Source organism: Rhinatrema bivittatum, chromosome 5 (assembly GCF_901001135.1).
Source record: "Rhinatrema bivittatum chromosome 5, aRhiBiv1.1, whole genome shotgun sequence".
Taxonomy (NCBI): domain Eukaryota; kingdom Metazoa; phylum Chordata; class Amphibia; order Gymnophiona; family Rhinatrematidae; genus Rhinatrema; species Rhinatrema bivittatum.
The window spans coordinates 19,896,878-19,916,048 of NC_042619.1; the positions used below are offsets into that span (position 1 = coordinate 19,896,878).

The following is a 19,171-nucleotide window of genomic DNA, read 5'->3' on the forward strand; positions in this document are numbered from 1 at the left end:
TCAAAATCATATTATTAAAATTCATTTGTGTGACAAATGCTTGGCTCAGGGCAAGATTCACGCAGATCTATGAAGAACTGCAGGCAGAATACCACTATAAACGGAGAATGCGACTGATAAGTCCCCTGAAGGGATCGAGCTTGTCAAAGCTCCACACAAGGAAATAACCGTCCTTGACGTCATTCAGGCTAATAAAGATCTAAAGTTAGGGAAGGCACCTGGACTGGATGGCTTCTCTGCCAGGACCATTACTTTGTATGTTTAAGCCACCTATGGTGGGGAAGGGGGACCGCTCTGCTAGTTCTAACGCTGCAGGGGTTACTGTAACAGCCTAAGAGGCAGGGATGCCATGTTGGGTGAGTCTTACAGGCCCATCTCCCTTCTCAATTTAGATATAAAGATTTTTGGCAAATACTACTCAGCCATTCAGCTAGAATGTATCACTTACTTTGAATTCATGAGGAATAATCCAGCTTTATTCCTGGCCAATTAGCTGCGGATAATGTGAGAAGAATTCTGAATCTAATCTGGTGGAGCACAGCAAGCAAAGGCATCCTTCATTTTTACTAATGGGGAATGCCAAAAAGGCATTCGACAGGGTCCATTGGTTCTTCTTGGCCCTTGAGAAGATAAATGGATATATAAACTATATCATATACTGCTCCGGAGCCTTGCAAAAATAATTTTCAGATAGGCAGGGGTACTAGGCAGGGCTGTTTTTTGTCTCCTTTCCTGTTTGCTACAGTGGTAGTAGAGTCATTTGCTGAAAAGATCAGGCAGACTGTTAAGGATTAAAGAACTGTGATTGGGAGGTGGCAGGATGGGAGTGAATTACAAAGTACCGTATCATTTGCTGATGATCTTATCTTCAGCCTGACTAGCACTGAGACACGTTTGTCTGTTCTGATAACTGTGTTGCCGGGTTTTGGGAGAGTTTCAGGCTTCAAGGTGAGAATGGATAAATCTGAGATCTGGAAAATTGCTTTTATGCACACAGTAGCTACGCAGCTGGGCAAGCAACTACCATTTAAATGGGCTAACGGTATTTTAAACTATCTAGGTGTTCCCAATGGAGTCACGTTTGATAAGCTATTTCAGTTAAATTGTCCTTCTTTGATTTCTACAGTATTTCACAACTTAGATATCTGGGAGCAATACAATGTTTTGGCCTGGCAGGATTGCTGCAGTTTAAATGAGTGTCTTACCATGGCTCTGTTACTTATTTCAGACTTTGCCCATCAAGATCTCAGATAAAATATGAAAAAATGCCAGAAAAAGATTTTCAGTTTTATATGGAGTTATAGACCCCCTCTGATTTCTCTCTTGGTCCTTTTTCAGCCTAACTGCGGGAAAGGGTTTGGTTGTCTTTAATATCCAAAAATACTATCTCGCTTCACAGATCAGAGCAGTTACAGACTGCAATAGGAAAGAGACTAAGCAATGGGTGCAAACAGAAGCTTTTTTTTTTGTTTTGGATCCGCTCCTCTGTGGACCTATGCGTGGTTACCTAAGAGGTTGTGGATGCCTGCAGTAACTAAATCGCAATTCACGCTACAACAGGCTTATGGGTAACCTGGAGGAAAAGAACATTTCTTCGGATCCCCAATAAGGACATTTTTCAAATGCTTTTAAGCACTGGGAGGCTGTGGGAATCTCTAGGCTGGAACATGTTTGGGGTAGTCCTACAACACATTCTTTTGACACTTTGGAAGAGAGATATCACTTTACATTGAGGCATATGTTCCCTTATGTCCCGCTAAAACACTATTTAGAGAGTGTTAAATCTGACTTCCTGAAAGGTAGAACTTGACTGGAGAGGTTTTGCAATAAGGCTGATAGCACTAGAAGCTTGATTTCAAAGATATTCATATTGCCATTGAGCAGTGAATTTAACAAACCTAGTCATAGAACGGCATGGGAAAGATTTAGGCAAGGTGATGGATGAAGCTACTTGGGATTTATGTTATTTAAATAGAGGACAAAGCTTTGTTTCATCTTCACTAGTTAAGAATAATTACAAGTTACTATAATCGCTTGTACCTTACTCTTGTTTACATAAAATTTAAATAAATGCTAAATGTTGCCAAGGGTGTGGGGAATATGGGACCTTTTTACATAATTGGTGGGAATGCCCTGTAGTTAGGAAGTATTGGGACCTGACACTTGGATTGATTAAAAAGATTACAGGTGTGGCTTTTTTTTTTGGGGGGGGGGACCCTAAAATATTTCTCTTAGGTCTTCCTATTTCAGATACATCTGCCAGACTGCAAACGCTGATATTACAAATTATTATAGCAGCTGATTGTGAGCTGGCATCCTGGTACAAGAGGGCAACCTTACAGATGTTGGTTCTTGTGCGCCAGTGACTTGAGAAAGGGCATTATTTGGGGGAAACTGACAGCAGTTTAAAAATATATACTGTACTAGGGAATTTTGGAAAAAAAAAAATAAATCTGGGAATCTTTCCAACTCTGGCTGGACAATTAGACATGTGAACTGATTACCTTCTGATTTTATTTATTTACAAAAATGTATATTCCGCTATTATTTTATTTAGAAAGTTGTGCCTTTTACTCAGTAAGAGGAATTGGAGTGCGGGGGGGACTTTGTTGTAAAAATTTGATGCTGTGGCTATGAACCCAAATTGTGTTACTGTATAGGATATGCTTCTGTACTTTGTTCTAATAACATTTAAATTGGAAAAAAAAAACCTCTAGACATCTAACCCCAACCCTACCATTTCTTAAGAATTGGAGGAAAAAAAAGGCAGGAAGGGACTGAAAAAGCTAAGCAGGAGTGGAAGAGGAAAAAGAAAGAGAGGGCAGGGGAAGACAATCTAAAAATACATCCAGAGCTAAAAAATAAAACAATTAAGAGTAAAAATGATTTCAACATTGCAATTAAAGAGAGAGTAAAAATAATCTTTATAATAAACACAAGAAGTAGTCTTTTTTTTTTTTCTCTGGCTCCTGAAAAGTTTGACTGCACCCATCTTTTCAAACTATTTCCCTCCCTGCACGAAGTCCCAAAATACAACGCATGGTCCTGAAACAGCCTGTGCTTCGGGAACTGCGGCCTCTTTCAAGGGGGCTCATTAAAGCAGGTTCACCTAAACCGTAATAAGGGTTTCTGGACAAGATATGTCGGTAAGCAGCAGCGTGGTTTATCACATTCATTAATTAAATTTCATTATTTATTTTAACTTTTATATACTGACATTCTTACATCAAATGCAAATCATACCGGTTTACATAAAACAGAAAATGCAGGAAATATATTTCCATAGTCTAATACAATGAACATTTATAACTAAAATTGTTAACAAAGGTAAGAACTTGGAAAAAAAGGGTTAATTAACAGAAAAAAATAAATGAAAGAATTTTAAATAAAGCACAAAGGGATGCACGAAGGGGCGCGACAAAGGGAAGAACCCCTTTGTCGCGCCCCTTTGGTGCGCGGCGCCTGGTGGTGAGGCGCTTTTCAACTGCCGACGAAGCTCTCAGTGACATCATGAGAGGGGGCGTGGTCTCTCGATCGGGTTCCTCTCAGTCACACATCTCACTGTTTCCCTCACCTGCCGATGTTCATTTCCCTTCTTTATTCTTATGTTGGTGTTCATTTCTTGCGGGGGCCCTAGATGGAAGGAGGCCCAAGATGGAAGGAGGCCTCCCCGCTCGCTCATTAATGTCCCTTAACACGTGGGCGTGGAGAGGATTAGGAGAGAACGGCGTTGAAGTATTACTGGCAGCTTTACAAGACCTGCCTCTGTGTAATGTCATCCAGATTGACTCAGATGGATCACAATGAGCAAGGATTTGCCTTTGAAGTATGCCTTTAATTGAGATGGAATTACAGGCTGCTACTTTTGAGTATGGTGGAACAAAGCAAATCATGGATCACAAAAGAAAACCTAAATGATAAGGATGTGGACTGTTTTAAAATATGCCACTCTCAATAAATGTGCATTAATTATTTTAATAACTGCTACTACTAAAGACATGACAACTATTCAATACCCCATAGAACAACACAAAGAACTCCATAGATCATCACAAAGAATTCCCCAAAGAATTCTTCAACTTTAACTCCTTGGCAGCCCAAAAGTACAAAATGCAATTCCCAACCTCCTGACAGTCTTAAAAGCTATAATCAACCCCACACAGAAGTTATCTGCCTCTGCCTATATTAGGCTATGTATATTGTATTTCTTTGTTTAACCCCATATATTCATTTCCAAGTTATTCTTCCTGTTCTCTGTAAGACATTTGCTTGTCACTGTTATTGTTCAAAATGTAAACCGAATTGATCAATAATTCTGTTATTGGAAAGTCGGTATAGAAAAAACTTTAAATAAATAAATAAATAACTACCATCTGGATAGAGCTGGATCAGAAATCGGTCTCTGAAGGAGCATGCAGTTGAAGATGTTTTTAAACGTACATCTTGCAGATTTTAATAACAGCGATCGCTATTTTTTTTCCCCCTTACCTTTTTCACTGCTGGATTTTCACTTATTGCCAATACCATGAAGGAATTCAGTCGCAGTATCACTTGGTGGAAATATCTTATGTTCTTATCTTATGTCTTATATCTTATTTTATGTCTTATCTTATGTCATATCTTATGTTCAGAAACTCTGTTTAATATTTACGTTCTCATGTTCTAAAAAACTCTGTTCTATGTAACGCCTTAACAGCGACTGTCCTGTTCTATGGAAACTGACCTGATTTGATATGTGTATCGAGAATGTCGGTATATAAAAATTCTAAATAAATAAATAAATAAATATCTCACGGTCACACCAAATATGTGACATGAACCCACTGTAATTCACCTGTTCTTCATTTCCTGATCCTTTGTGGGAATGGCGGCAGACTTAGTGGATTCTGGATATGGGGAGAAGCCCCTTTACTTTTGGCTTATTCTCTCCTGAGCTGCGCCATCTATATCCTCCGTACAGAGAGCTGGACATAGGGGCAACACTAAAACCTCCAGAAGGTCACTATAAACTGCTGCCCCTGTTACTGCACTGCATCACTCCCTCCATTTCTACTCCTTTTATTTTGATTTCAACAAAAACAAATATAATGTTTTCCTAAAACTTTGCTTTCTTGATTGACCCTTTTCCCTCCCAACGGAAAATTGTCTTATAAATACCATATCTGAGGACAGAACCACATTGCTTAAATGAAAATTAGTTCTTACCTGATAATTTTCGTTCCTGTAGTACCACGGATCAGTCCAGACACCTGGGTTGTGCATCCGCACCAGCAGATGGAGACAGAGCAAAACTCGACGGGCTCCCTACATATAGTAAGGGGCCACCCACAGCCCCTCAGTCGAACGTACTGTCAAAGCAAGATCAAAAATGTCCGACTAACTAACTATGAAAAACATAATATAAACCGATTCAACACAGCACCCCGGCTGGAATCGAAAAACATCAGAACCAGCAACAAAACACAACGGCCAGTTCCGAAAAATAAACAGGAACAACAGAACTCCAAAAAGGAGCCAATAATACTCAAGTGAAACGAGCGGACTCTCCCTCTATTCATCAGCAACAAGAAAACAGACAGACGGGTGGGAGCCTGGACTGATCCGTGGTACTACAGGAACGAAAATTATCAGGCAAGAACTAATTTTCATTTCCCTGTACGTACCCGGATCAGTCCAGACACCTGGGATGTACCAGAGCCAAACCTCAAGGGTGGGAAGCAGAGAGTCCCGCTCGAAGAACACTCGCTCCAAAACCCCGAGATTCAGCTGCCTGCACATCCAGTCTATAATGTCTGGTAAAAGTATGCAACGACTTCCAGGTCGCTGCCCTACAGATTTCCTGCGTGGACACCTGAGAGACCTCCGCCCAAGACGTGGCTTGCGCCCGAGTCGAGTGAGCGTGAAGCCCCTGAGGTGCCAACTTGCCTTGCAGCAGATACGCCGAGCCAATCACCTCTTTGAGCCAACGCGCAATGGTGGCCCGCGACGCAGCAGACCCCCTGCGAGCCCCAGAGCAGAGGACAAACAGGTGGTCAGAGACCCGGAAAGGATTCGTAACCTCCAGATACCGAAGTAGAATCCTACGCACATCAAGTTTTCGTAAGTCCTTCGACCCCTTGTCTGTCGGCTCCACGGTCGAAAACCCCGGGAGATCCACAGACTGATTCAAGTGGAACGAGGACACCACTTTGGGCAAAAAGGACGGAACAGTCCGCAGAGACACCCCCGCCTCTGTAAACCGCAAAAACGGTTCCCGACAAGACAGGGCCTGTAGCTCCGAGACGCGACGAGCGGACGTAATGGCGACTAGAAACACAGTCTTCAAGGTCAAATCTTTCAGCGTCGCCCGCTTGATCGGCTTTAACGGTGCTCCACAAAGAGCTGAAAGCACAGAATTCAAATTCCAAGATGGACACGGATTTCGCACCGGCGGACGTAAATGTTTAGCCCCCCGAAGAAAACGAATTACATCTGGGTGGCAAGCCAGGGACACCCCTTGGACCTTCCCCCGAAGACAACCAAGGGCCGCAATCTGAACCTTTAGAGTACTCCATGACAGCCCCTTCGAGAGGCCCTCTTGAAGAAAAGCTAGAACCTCAGGCACCGCAGGACGAAAGGGGTTAACCTCGTGAGAACCACACCAGTCCTCAAAAACCGTCCAGACCCGCATGTAGGTTAAGGAGGTAGACTGTTTTCTAGCTCTCAACAACGTAGCGATCACCGCCTCGGAGTACCCCTTAGTCCTCAAGCGCGCCCTCTCAAAAGCCAAGCCGCGAGACAAAAGTGAGCCGCATCCTCCAAACAGACGGGTCCCTGACGAAGAATGCCGGCGACCCCGTGAAACCGAAGGGGTGGCTCCGCCGCGAGCTGGATGAGATCCGCGAACCACGGCCATCTGGGCCACTCCGGCGCCAGCAAGATCACCGGTCCTGGATGTAACTCTATTCGCCGTAGCACCCTTCCGATTAGGGGCCACGGCGGGAAGACATAGAGCAGTACGTCCATGGGCCAAGGAAGGACCAGCGCATCGACACCCTCGGCGCCCCGCTCTCTCCGTCGGCTGAAGAACCGCGGAGCCTTTGCGTTCTGCGCGGTGGCCATCAAGTCCAGGCGGGGCTGGCCCCACCTGGCACAGAGCAGACGAAACGCTACGTCCGGTAGCTCCCATTCCCCTGGATCCAGGCGATGCCGGCTGAGGAAGTCTGCCTGTATGTTGTCCACTCCGGCGATGTGAGACGCTGCTAGACCGCTGAGATGGCGCTCCGCCCAGTCCATCAGCTGACTCGCCTCCACCGCCACTTGCTGGCTCCTTGTTCCTCCCTGGCGATTGATATAGGCCACCGTGGTCGCGTTGTCCGACAAGACCGGACTGCCCGACCCCGATACAATGGGAGGAAGGCCCGCAAAGCCAAGGCCACCGCCCGGGTTTCCAACCGGTTGATGGACCACCGGGACTGCCGAATGGACCACAGGCCCTGCACCGAGTGCCCCCCACAGACCGCACCCCAACCAGAGAGGCTGGCGTCCGTCGTGACCACTGACCAAGTGGGCATGAGAAGAGAGACACCGCACGTCAGGTGCCTTGGACAGAGCCACCACTGCAGGCTGGCCCTGGCGCGATCTGTGAGGGGCAGGGGCCGAAGGAATTCCTCTGATGCTGGCTTCCAGCGGGAAAGTAAGGCTGATTGTAACGGTCGCAGATGAGGGAACGCCCAGGGAACCAAAGCTAGCGTGGACGCCATGGAACCCAACACCATCAGGTAATCGCGTACTAGCGGGCACCGCAGGGACAGAAGGCGTTTCACCTGTCCCTGGAGCTTTACCACTCTCTCCTGAGTCAGCGACACCCGAGCCCTCTCCGTGTCGAACAAGGCCCCCAGATATTCTAACCTCTGGGTAAGCTCCAGATGACTCTTGGCCAGGTTGACTACCCAGCCCAGAGACCGCAAGAGCTGCAGGACCCTGGTAATCGCCGCTCGGCACTCCGCTTCGGATTTGGCCCGGATAAGCCAATCGTCCAAGTATGGGTGAACCAGGAGCCCCTCCCTCCGGAGCTGGGCCGCCACCACCACCAAAACCTTGGTGAAAGTGCGTGGAGCCGTGGCCAGGCCGAAAGGAAGGGCCCGGAACTGGTAATGCCTGCCGAGGATGCAGAACCGCAGGTACCTGTGATAGGCCGGCTGAATTCCGATGTGTAAGTACGCCTCTGTGAGATCCAGGGACGCAAGAAATTCGCCGGGACGAACCGCAGCCACCACTGAGCAGATCGTCTCCATCTTGAAACTGGGAACACGAAGACACTTGTTGACCCCTTTCAGGTCGAGGATGGGCCGGAAAGCGCCGTCCTGCTTGGGAACCACGAAGTAAATGGAGTACCTTCCTTCGCCTCTTTGACTCGATGGCATGGGAACAATGGCGCCCAGATCTTCCAGGCGCTGAAGGGTCACTCGTACGGCTGCGCGCTTGGCGAGCGCTTTGCAGGGAGAGACGAGAAACTTGTCCCACGGCAGGCGTGCAAAATCTAACGCGTAACCGTGTTTTATGACTCCGAGGACCCACTGGTCTGAGGTTATCTTGGCCCATTCCCCGTAAAACTGCACCAGCCTCGCCCCCACGTTTGGGACGGTGTCCGGAGGCAGATGCGGGGAATGAACCAGTCTCGTTTCATTGTGACGACTTGGACCCCGATCCAGCCGAGGGTCCCCCCGACCGGTTTAACTTCTTCCCTCGAAAGGACTGAGACCAGGAGGATCTGGCCAAACTCGCTCGGTAGGACGGGCCCATCCCCGATCGCTGCGGCCTCTGACGTCGGTTAGACCGAAACCTGTTCCTGGCCGAGAAGTTAGACCGCGACCGTGGCCTGTCCTCAGGCAGTTTAAAAGCCTTATTCTCGCTGAGGAACTGCATGAGATCATCCAGTTGTTTGCCAAACAGCAACTTCCCCTTAAAGGGCAAAGATCCCAGATGTGCCTTCGACGTACCATCCGCAGACCAGTTACAAAGCCAGAGGAGGCGGCGAGCCGAGACCGCCGACACCATAGCCCTAGCCGAAGTTCTCAGCAAATCGTGCATGGCATCCGCACTGTAGGCTATCACCGCCTCCAAGTGATCCGCCTGCGAGGCTTCCCCTTCGGAAAAACCAGCATTCGCTTGTAAGTTCTGGGCCCACCGAAGGCCCGCTCGTAACGCAAAGTTACTGCAGATAGCCGCTCGGACTCCCAGAGCGGACACCTCGAAGACATTTTTAAGTTGAACCTCCAACTTCCGATCCTGGATGTCTCGAAGCGCCGTGGCACCCGTGACAGGGATGGTAGATCTCTTGGTGACCGCTGACACCGCCGCGTCCACGCCTTGGACACTTTAAGGCCCAATTCCAGGGTATCCCACTCCCGGAACAGTATGTCAGAGGCCGAGAAATGAAACGGGAATGCCACTGCGGTCTGACGGACCTCGACCGGTGGAGCCTCAATGCCAATCTCCTCCAGGATCGCTGGGATAAGCGGAGAGAGCTCCTCCCTCTTAAAAAGGCGCACGACCTAGGGGTCATCCCCATCCCCCGCCAGCGTACCTTTTCCTGCGCCCGGCGGTGCAGGACTCGGGTCATCGGGCCCCTCAGGCCCTCCCGTGGCCCCCGAGGCCGAATGTTCCTCCTCTGAGAAAGTAGACTCTGTGTCAGACTCCTGAGGGACGCCCCGTGCCGGTCTCTTCCCGGGGTGGACCCGGCGAGCCCCTGGGCCGGCCTGCCCTTCTCTTGGAGCGCGGGCGTTCCTCTCCGCCACCCGAGGTTCCCCCGGAGTTGCGTCGCGACTTCTTATACTTTGCCAATTTTTTTAACAGAGCAAAATCATCGGAAAAGGAATCCTCCGAATCCGAGGGTCCCTCTCCCGAGGATGGCTGTCCAGCTTGCAGGGCCTCCCGGGGTTCCCCCCCTGCGGCCCGCGGCTGAGGAGAGAGCGGAGGTGGCTGGCCGCCATTATCCAAAACCCTCCTCGTGGCCGCGCGAACAGTGTCCAAAATGGCCGCCGTTCCCGCGCTGAGCGGGAACGGATCAGGGCCAGCAGCAGCAGCACCCCTGGCGCGCGGCGGCGAACGGGACGAGCGGGAACGGCCGCCCCGACCTCCCCCCGACGGTCCCTCGCCCCCGGCAAGACACCCGGAACAAACGCCGTGCGCGCCGAGCCGACCGGCATCGCGGGTCCTGGAAGAAAAATGAAATTCGCCGCGCAGGAAGACAAAGGAAGCCCGGATCCCCCCTCCCGAACGAGCTGCCGAAGAAAGGGAGAGCCGGCGCGAATCAAAAACAAGTAAAGCTTTTTTTTTTTTTTTTTTTTTTTACTACTTAGCCGCTGTCCAGGTGCTGATGCTCCCGCTCCACCGGGGTGAGTGAACCGGGCTCCCCGGTGTCACCCCCGACACTGCTGCCTGGCACGGCTGGGTCCTCGACCCACAGCAGCGGGCTCAACCAGGGGGTGATGGTCCCCTCAGGACCTTCCCAACCCCCCTGGGAGATAACTCAGACGGGAGCTTCTCCTGCGAAAAATAGAAAACCTGTTCTTCCTTCTTTTCTATTCTTTTCTCTTTTTTTCTTTTTTTTTTTTTTTTATATAAGTGGCAAAGGATTACCCCCTATACCACTACTATCCTACTTTTCTTTTCTTTTTTTTTTTTTTTTGAAACCTGACTAACTAAAAACCCGCAGATTCCAGAGACTGTGGGTGGACCTGCCCCATCTGCTGGAGACAGAGTAAGACTGAGGGGCTGTGGGTGGCACCTTATTATATGTAGGGAGCCCGTCGAGTTTTGCTCTGTCTCCATCTGCTGGTGCGGAGGCACAACCCAGGTGTCTGGACTGATCCGGGTACGTACAGGGAAATGAGAGGTTGCGAAGAGCCAGTCCGCTACACTAACAAAAGTTTTCATAAGCAAAACAGGGAGTAGAGTAGACGGGTGTGAAAGGAAGGCGGCAACATCCATTCCAATTTTTGGTGGCCTGTGTGTGTGCAGTGTTCTTCGAAATACCATTCTGTTTTCTTTTTCTTGTGTGTGCTATGCTTTCCTGTATTCTGTTTCACAGTTTACAGGGAACACTGAGGGGAGGGCAGACTTGCTAGCCAGCAGTAACAAAGCAGCACTGAATCACTGCCCAGGAAAAGACCTCTCTCAGTCTCTAGGTAGAAAGAGTGAAATACAAAACAATTCATCAATTATAAAACCCCCAAAACTACAGTTTATGAATATACTAGAGACACGGATTCAGTTACAAGCATGAAGGCATAAGTAGGTTACGAAGTTTATTTAGCTAACGCAAATCCATTAAGTTGAGCACGAGCCTCTTCAAAGTTGTTAACCCACTTCAGGTCATGAAGTGCATTTAAGTCACAAAACCTTACATTTCTATACAGTGATGCATTTAATCAAAAGAAAATGCCTCACAAGTACCAGAAACAGAGAGAAAAGGCTTACCCAGACTTGGTAACATTTTCTGTTACTATATGTCTATGCACATACACATATATGCCATTTATGCTCTATATTATATCACAGAGCGGCCAGGGACAGCCTATCCACTTAACATAGGGCTCTCATTTACTAATCAGCTTTTCCTACAGATACATGGGACCAAATAGTCTAAAGAGACTGCTCCAATTTTGTTTCAATGGGTAAAATATGCAAGAAGGAAAAGCTGGTACCAGTAACTCAGAGCCATCATGCCATTAGAGTAGGCATCTGAGAAAAAAGAGATGCTAACAAAGTAACAGTGACTCAGATCATTACATAAGTGACAGACAGCCCTCAGCTCTTAGGCCCAAGGGAATATAAGCACGATTAAAGACCAGCTGATTATATCAGCCATTAAGAATTCATGGATAATGAAAAAGGAAATGGACCTGCTTCTGAATCCCAGGATGCACAAATAAAGGTGCTCTAGTGCTCGCTGTGAGAAGAGTCTAATTTTAGGATTTTCATAAAATGACAATCATTCTTTAAATGCATTTGCTCATCTTGGTATCCTTCACAAGTCAGATCTAAGCAATTACAGAAATATTCACAGTTAGAACAGGCATTCAGATTTAAAACACTATCATGCTTATTAGCTGCCACAGGACTCTACCAATCCCCCTGGAGATTATAAAAAAAAAAAAGGCAGGAAAATTGTATTTTTACATTATGCACACTTTAGCACCGATGAACGCAAAAATGAATCAAAATATCCTTAAAGGATGGGAGGGCGCAATGGCCCAGCAGCAGTGCCATTTTGGAAACTTGGAATCAATACCACACCCTGCTTCTGTTCTTTGGGGGCGGCGAGAGTCTCAGTCCATGCTTAATAATGACTTGAACGGCTAGCTTAAGCGTGCACTTGCGGTGGACTCCTGACGGAACAGCAGCCCGTTGCCTTCCTGCTGGTGTAGTGGTTGGGCTAGAAAGAAGAGCGAGAGAGTACACACGAGGGAAAAACGTCCATGGTTCGCGAGCCTCCTAGCTCTCCTCCATCAACCATTAATGGTGGTGAGCAGGGGGGGGGGGGGGGGGGGGGGGATGGGCTGGTTCCCAGTGGGCTGGAAGCCCATTAAGGCAGGCTGCTCAGCCAAAAGAGAAGTCCCCCCTAAAGTACACAAGAAGTGCGACTGGAGCTGAACGAAAATATCAGCTAGGCTGAAATGCAATCCAAGAATGCACCGAATTGAAAAATAGCAAAATAAAAGGCTGAAAAAAAAAAATGAAGGTTTTTCCTCCTCAGTGGTGTGAGTGCCTGCAAAGCCTGCTGGAAAGGGATGATTTCTTCTCGCCAGCAATATGCGGATCCCCTGCAAAAGCCTGGTGGGGAAAGCACACGCTCCCATCACTGCCCACTACAGTACATTCCTGAGGGCATAACACCTCCCCCTTCAAGTTACCAATGACAGAAAGAGACAGGCAGGCAGACAAAATAATTTAAAAGTATTTCACCACTAGATTTCCATGGGTAGCTAAGTAACCTAGACAATTCACTCAGCTCGGTTAAAATACCACTTCAAAGAATATTGTGGAAACTAAAAAATTAGAGGCATTCCCTTAGAATGACACTGCATTAGTAATGAGATTCTGAATTTTTTAAAATAAAAAATAATAAATGGAAATGTTTACTACCCAGCAGTAGCAATGGTTCTGAAACTGCAAAATGTAATCCGTATCCAAGAACCAGGGTAGTGGAGCACATTGAAAGAAATTCCAAGCCTGGAGTGCCAGATGGCCCGCGGCAGTACTATCTACTGCCATCAGAAAGACCCCGTTTTCCTGGACTCTGATACTCTTCCTGGGGGCTAGTGGATGGTGTAGAGATAGAATCCACAGCCTTTTCATGGGGGCAAAGTGAACCTCAGCCAGCAGGATCAACACCACCCTCTGGCCTGACTCGGTGCACCCAGAGCAGCTTGTGAAAGGAGCAAAGTGAACCTCAGCCAGCAGGATCAACACCACCCTCCGGCCCGACTCGGTGCACCCAGAGCAGCTTGTGAAAGGAGCAAAGTGAACCTCAGCCAGCAGGATCAACACCACCCTCTGGCCCGACTCGGTGCACCCAAAGCAGCTTCTGAAAGGAGCAAAGTGAACCTCAGCCAGCAGGATCAACACCACCCTCTGGCCCGACTCGGTGCACCCAAAGCAGCTTCTGAAAGGAGCAAAGTGAACCTCAGCCAGAAGGATCAACACCACCCTCCAGCCCGACTCGGCGCACCCAGAGCAGCTTCTGAAAGGAGCAAAGTGAACCTCAGCCAGAAGGATCAACACCACCTTCCGGCCCGACTCGGTGCACCCAAAGCAGCTTCTGAAAGGAGCAAAGTGAACCTCAGCCAGAAGGATCAACACCACCCTCCAGCCCGACTCGGCACACCCAGAGCAGCTTCTGAAAGGAGCAAAGTGAACCTCAGCCAGAAGGATCAACACCACCCTCCGGCCCGACTCGGCGCACCCAGAGCAGCTTCTGAAAGGAGCAAAGTGAACCTCAGCCAGAAGGATCAACACCACCCTCTGGCCCGACTCGGTGCACCCAGAGCAGCTTCTGAAAGGAGCAAAGTGAACCTCAGCCAGAAGGATCAACACCACCCTCCGGCCCGACTCGGTGCACCCAGAGCAGCTTCTGAAAGGAGCAAAGTGAACCTCAGCCAGCAGGATCAACACCACCCTCTGGCTCGACTCGGTGCACCCAGAGCAGCTTCTGAAAGGAGCAGCAGTCTTTATCCCTAACTAATGAGATTCATTGTAATGACTGGCCCTAAAAAGAAGGAAAAAGGGAATGAATATGGTGGAGGGAGGGACCCCCATGTAACTAAAATCCCAGGTGGAGTCATTTCCAACAGCTAGACGCCTAAAGAAGCAGCAGTAGCAACATCCAGGTAACCCCCCACCCCCCCAAAAAAAAAAAACCACCCCAAAAAACCCCATGCATATACAATGGCAACACACACCACTGCCAGGATCAACACATTCTGCTGCACAGTTTCTTCTTCCCTGCTGCACTCAGACTACCACCCCCACACCAAAATGTACATGCAAACGTCAGCAGGATTCCTGGCAACTCTGCAATGGGCATTAAGGTATTCCACAATCTCTCCTCTTTAGAAGCGCTTCCATTAATTTACCCACTAATGACCAAGATCAGGCCTTCTCTCATTATGATGATGAGAAACCACCATCTCTCCATCTGCAGTTCTCTGGAATCGGTCTCCAGAACGGTCGCTGAGACTGCCCGTACCTTTCTAAACTCCCTTGTGTGTGCTATCTGGCCTCACTGTCCTATCCACTTTGTTTTGCTAGTTGTGTCAGGACCTTCTCCCTCCATAAAGGGACTGTGGTGCATTTTTCTTCTGTTTGTGCAGCTGTCATTCAACCCATTCTTCTGTGACTACTGTACAAAACTATTTGTTCAGTATCCTCTGCTCCCCCCCCATCTCCCTTCACACATTCCATCCTCTTAACAATTCCACCCATGCACTCTCTCCAATGTATCTAAAAAAAGGTATTTTCACTCTGCTGCTTCCCACTGCCTTTTCAAACACGCTTCATGTCCTCCCCCCTCTGATTTCATGTCCCTTCTAAGCCTGACTGTTTTTATTCTTACCTTTGCAGCTCTCTTTGGAAAACCATACTGGGCTCTTTTTACTTTCCTACCAACAAACATTTATGTTGCATCTCTCTGTTAAATTTGAATTGGCCATATTCTAACTAAGTGCAGTGAATAAAAAAAAAAGATAGGAGACCTGTGTGTTCATGGGTAGAAATGTGGCAGTCCAGCTTCAAACTATTATCAGTGCCAAGTCCAATATAGCAGGCTCTTAAATGCTTTTCTATAGCAAGCTTAGCTCTGCAATGTTTCTAACAAGGGGCAGGAGATACTAAAAGATTTTTCTCATTTTGCATCCATGGGGAAAATGTTTTGTATACAGGCCCCAAACATAACTTAATGAGCACCAAGAAAACAAATCTGAATAGTGCTTTAAACCAGGTGTGGGCAAACCTTTTGGACCAAGGGCCACATCGGGATATGTTGCTTCCTCCCCAGGGGTTAGGTTGAGGAGCAAGTCCCCCAACTGCCCAAAAACTCAACTCATACAGCTCTAATAGGAAATACATTTTTCAGCCATCCCATTCCTAAAAAAAAAAAAAGAAAAACCTTCTAGTCTGTAGATATATGCTCTATAGAATATTTTGTAACAGCCATTACAAAGTGCTGGAGTTAATCAGAAAATGGGAAAGAGAAAGCCGAAAAATGCACTTCCTATCGGAACTATTATGACTTGCATCACACAGGCCAAAAAGTAAGTCCACCCCTGTCCTTTGCACTTGGGAGAGAAGCAGTGCTGGTCCTCGGGATATGCGGCCTCACCCTTCCTGGACAATGACATTGCATTTACATGGTCATCATCTTGCCAGCCATCTTCCTGTCCTTAGCAGCTCCCACCACAGGCACCACAGATATGCACAATATGCTTTCCATTCCTGTAGCTATGAAATGCATCTCCAGTTGGAGCAGGAGCTGCAGGGGAAGCCTAGTAATCAAATATGTATGCCATGGCATGGATCCTGTCCAAGGTTTCCGGTGGCAGAGGGGAAAGGCGCGGGAAGCGAAAGGGAAGTGGAAGAGGGTCTATATGGAGTAGGAATTTGGCAGGGAAACCCCCTCTGAGAAAGAGCTAGTGACGGTTGTACAAACCCACAGTGTTGAGATCACATCTGCCAGTGTACAGAATTGATGCTGCCATGGGATGGAAATACATGGGGCTGCTAAGGGCCAGCAAAAAGGGACTGGATATGATCCGCAGGCCATAGTTTGCCCATTTCTGCTTTAAACTAAGCTATAGATCACCCATTATCATAATCCTCCGATAGATATAAATCATAAGAATATAAGTGCCATGCTGGATCAGATCAAGATCCATTGAGCCCATTATCCTGTCTCTGATTGTGGCCAGTCCAGGTCCCAAGTACCCAGCAGATCCCCAATAATTGATCTACTCTGTTAGTTTTCTAAGCATTCTTTACCATTTTACAATTCTTGAAAACTGCCAGCACACGACCCCTATACCGGAACTGGTAATTTGCCTGTATATTTAGGCAACTTCATACCTAGCTCATTTGGAATTGATCTGATAAAAGGGACATAGCTACTGAAACTTAGACACAGATATTAAGGTAGTCCAGGGATACTCCCAGCCAATTCAGATTTCAGGATAACCGCAATGAATCTGCATGAGATATGGAAGGCCGACCAAAATGATAAGGGGGATGAACAGCTCCCCTATGAGGAAAAGCTAAAGAAATTAGGGCTGTTCACCTTGGAGAAGAGACGGCTGAGGGGGGGGATATGATAGAGGTCTTTAAAATCATGAGAGGACTAGAATGGGTAAATGTGATTCGGTTATTTACTCTTTCGGATAACAGGAGGACTAGGGGCACTCCATGAAGTTAGCGAGTAGCACATTTGAAAGAAATCAGAACAAATTCTCTCTCACTCAGAACACAATTAAGCTCTAGAATTTGTTGCCAGAGGATGTAGGTTAAGGGAGTTTGTGTAGCTAGGTTTAAAAAAGGTTTGGATAAGTTCCTGGAGAAGAAGTCCATTAATTGCTGTTAATCAAGTTGATTTAGGGTATAGGAACTGCTATTAGAGGCAGCAGTAGCATGGGATCTACTTCATGTTTGGGTACTTGCCAGGTACTTGTAGCCTGGATTAGCCACTGTTTGAAACAGGATGCTGGGCTTGATGGATCCTTAGTCTGACCCAGTATGGTAACTTCCTATCAGGCTGAAACAGAAAAATACGCGGGAGAGCCGGCGAGCGCCCGATCTCCCGGCGCGCTCACAGGGCACTCTCCTGGGCACGCGATTCAGGAGGGTGGCCTATGCAAATTAGGGCCCGCGGAAAAGAGGTACTAGGGACACTAGAGCATCCCTAGCGCCTTTTTTTTTTTTACAGGAGCGGCAGCTGTCAGCGAGTTTGACAGCTGACGCTCAATTTTGCCGGCATCAGTTCTCAAACCCGCTGACAGCCACAGGTTCGGAAAATGGACGCCGGCATAATTGAGTGTCCGTTTTCCGACCCGCAGACCATGGGTCGATTTTACATTTTTTATTTTTGGTGTCTCCGACTTAATATCGCTATGATATTAAGTCGGAGGGTGAACAGAAAAGCAGTTTTTTCTGCTTTTCTGTACACTTCCCCAGTGTCGGCAGGCGTTAATTTCTGAAAAATGTGTGGCTTGGCTGTAGATTTTGCTTTCTGGATCACGCGGGAATAACTAATAGGGCCATCAACATGCATTTGCATGTTGTGGGTGCTATTAGTTTCGGGGGGGGATGGACGCGTGTTTTCGACACGCTATTACCCCTTACCATATAAGGGGTAAAGCTAGCGCATCGAAAACATGCATCCAAGTGCGGGCTAACAGTGCGCTCCACCAGAGCGCACTGTATTGTATCGGCCCCGTATGTTCTTAGGTAACGCTTGCAAATCTTTCATGCAGATTCACTGTGGGTATCCTGAAATCAGGATGGTTAGGAAAGAACCAGATTGAAAAGTCCTGGCCTTAGCTTAATACAAAGTTATCACTTACAGCTTATTTCTGATCTGTATTTCTATGTATCCTAGCAGACTACCACGGCAACCTCCCTACTGAATTCACGATTTATGAAGTAAACTCCTGAAAACAGGACGTCACCAACCCGCATTACCCAACAGGACAGCAAACAGACGAAAACACTGCTCTTGGAAAAATCATCACTTGCTTATTATCTCTGAAAGCCCCCATTGTGTTTTTTGCCTCCCCAAAATATGTAGAACGGCCTCAATATAAACATTTCTGCTACAAACCTCTAAAACCATCAGGGGACTACCATCCCCCCACCCGCCCCCTGCTCTTCCTGGGGAGCCTCTCCTCCCTGCCCCTTTCAGCCATCCGAAAGGTTTTCAATACAGGCTGAGCCACCCCCGCCTGAAGGGAAATATCGGCCCGTCACTAAGAGCGAGGAGCCCCAGACCGGGAAGGGAGAGCCACGTACCCCATGCGCATCTTGGAGCCAGACTGCACGCCGCCTCCGGGCACGGGGGGCCGGGACTGCAGCCGGCCCAGGTGCAGGTGCTTCTCCATGGCCGACATGACGAGAAATGGGGGTGGCTGGAGGGGGAGGCGCAAGGGCTGGGGAGGGGGGGGGGCTCGCTCTCTTCTCCGTACCCGGAGGGTCGCCTCCCCCCGTCTCTTCAGCGAGCGACGAACACACACACACACACAGACTGCCCGAGCCCGCGGTCTCCCCCGCCACACACAGAGGAACCGACGGCCCGCCCTCCGCCTTGAGTCACCGGAAGTGACGTCACAACGCGAAGCGTCCTGGGACTTGTAGTGTGAGCTCTCCTTCCCTCGTATTCCCATCGTGAAAAGGAGGAGACTTTGATTTGAACGTGACTTTCACACTTACCTTGCTGCTTGGCAAAAGTTGTTTCGAACTCTTATAAACCAGGTTGACATCCATAGCTTTCAAGTCTGAAGGATTTTCAGCTTCTGGGCGCTCTCCGTTTTGCTTGTTTCTTTATGTTTGATCTAGTACTGAATTTTATTTTAAATGCTGTGAGACTGGTTTATCACTTCTCTGCTTGGCTTATCAACGTCATGAAACTGGTGAGGAAGAAACGGTT

The 19,171-nt window shown here is 48.0% G+C and overlaps 1 protein-coding gene across 2 annotated transcripts in view; it reads right to left on the reverse strand.

The window, feature by feature from the left end:
- Positions 1-18,848, reverse strand: part of PPME1 (protein phosphatase methylesterase 1) — a 95,025-nt gene extending 76,177 nt beyond the window's left edge. The window contains exon 1 of one of the 2 annotated variants that reach the window (XM_029602103.1): positions 18,538-18,848. In XM_029602103.1, coding sequence (XP_029457963.1) covers positions 18,538-18,635 — 98 coding nt within the window. In that variant the 5' untranslated portion in view covers positions 18,636-18,848. Of the gene's footprint in view, positions 1-448; positions 475-18,537 lie in introns of those variants that run through there. The other variant, XM_029602104.1, reaches the window with a different exon arrangement.
- Positions 18,849-19,171: the final 323 nt, after the last annotated feature.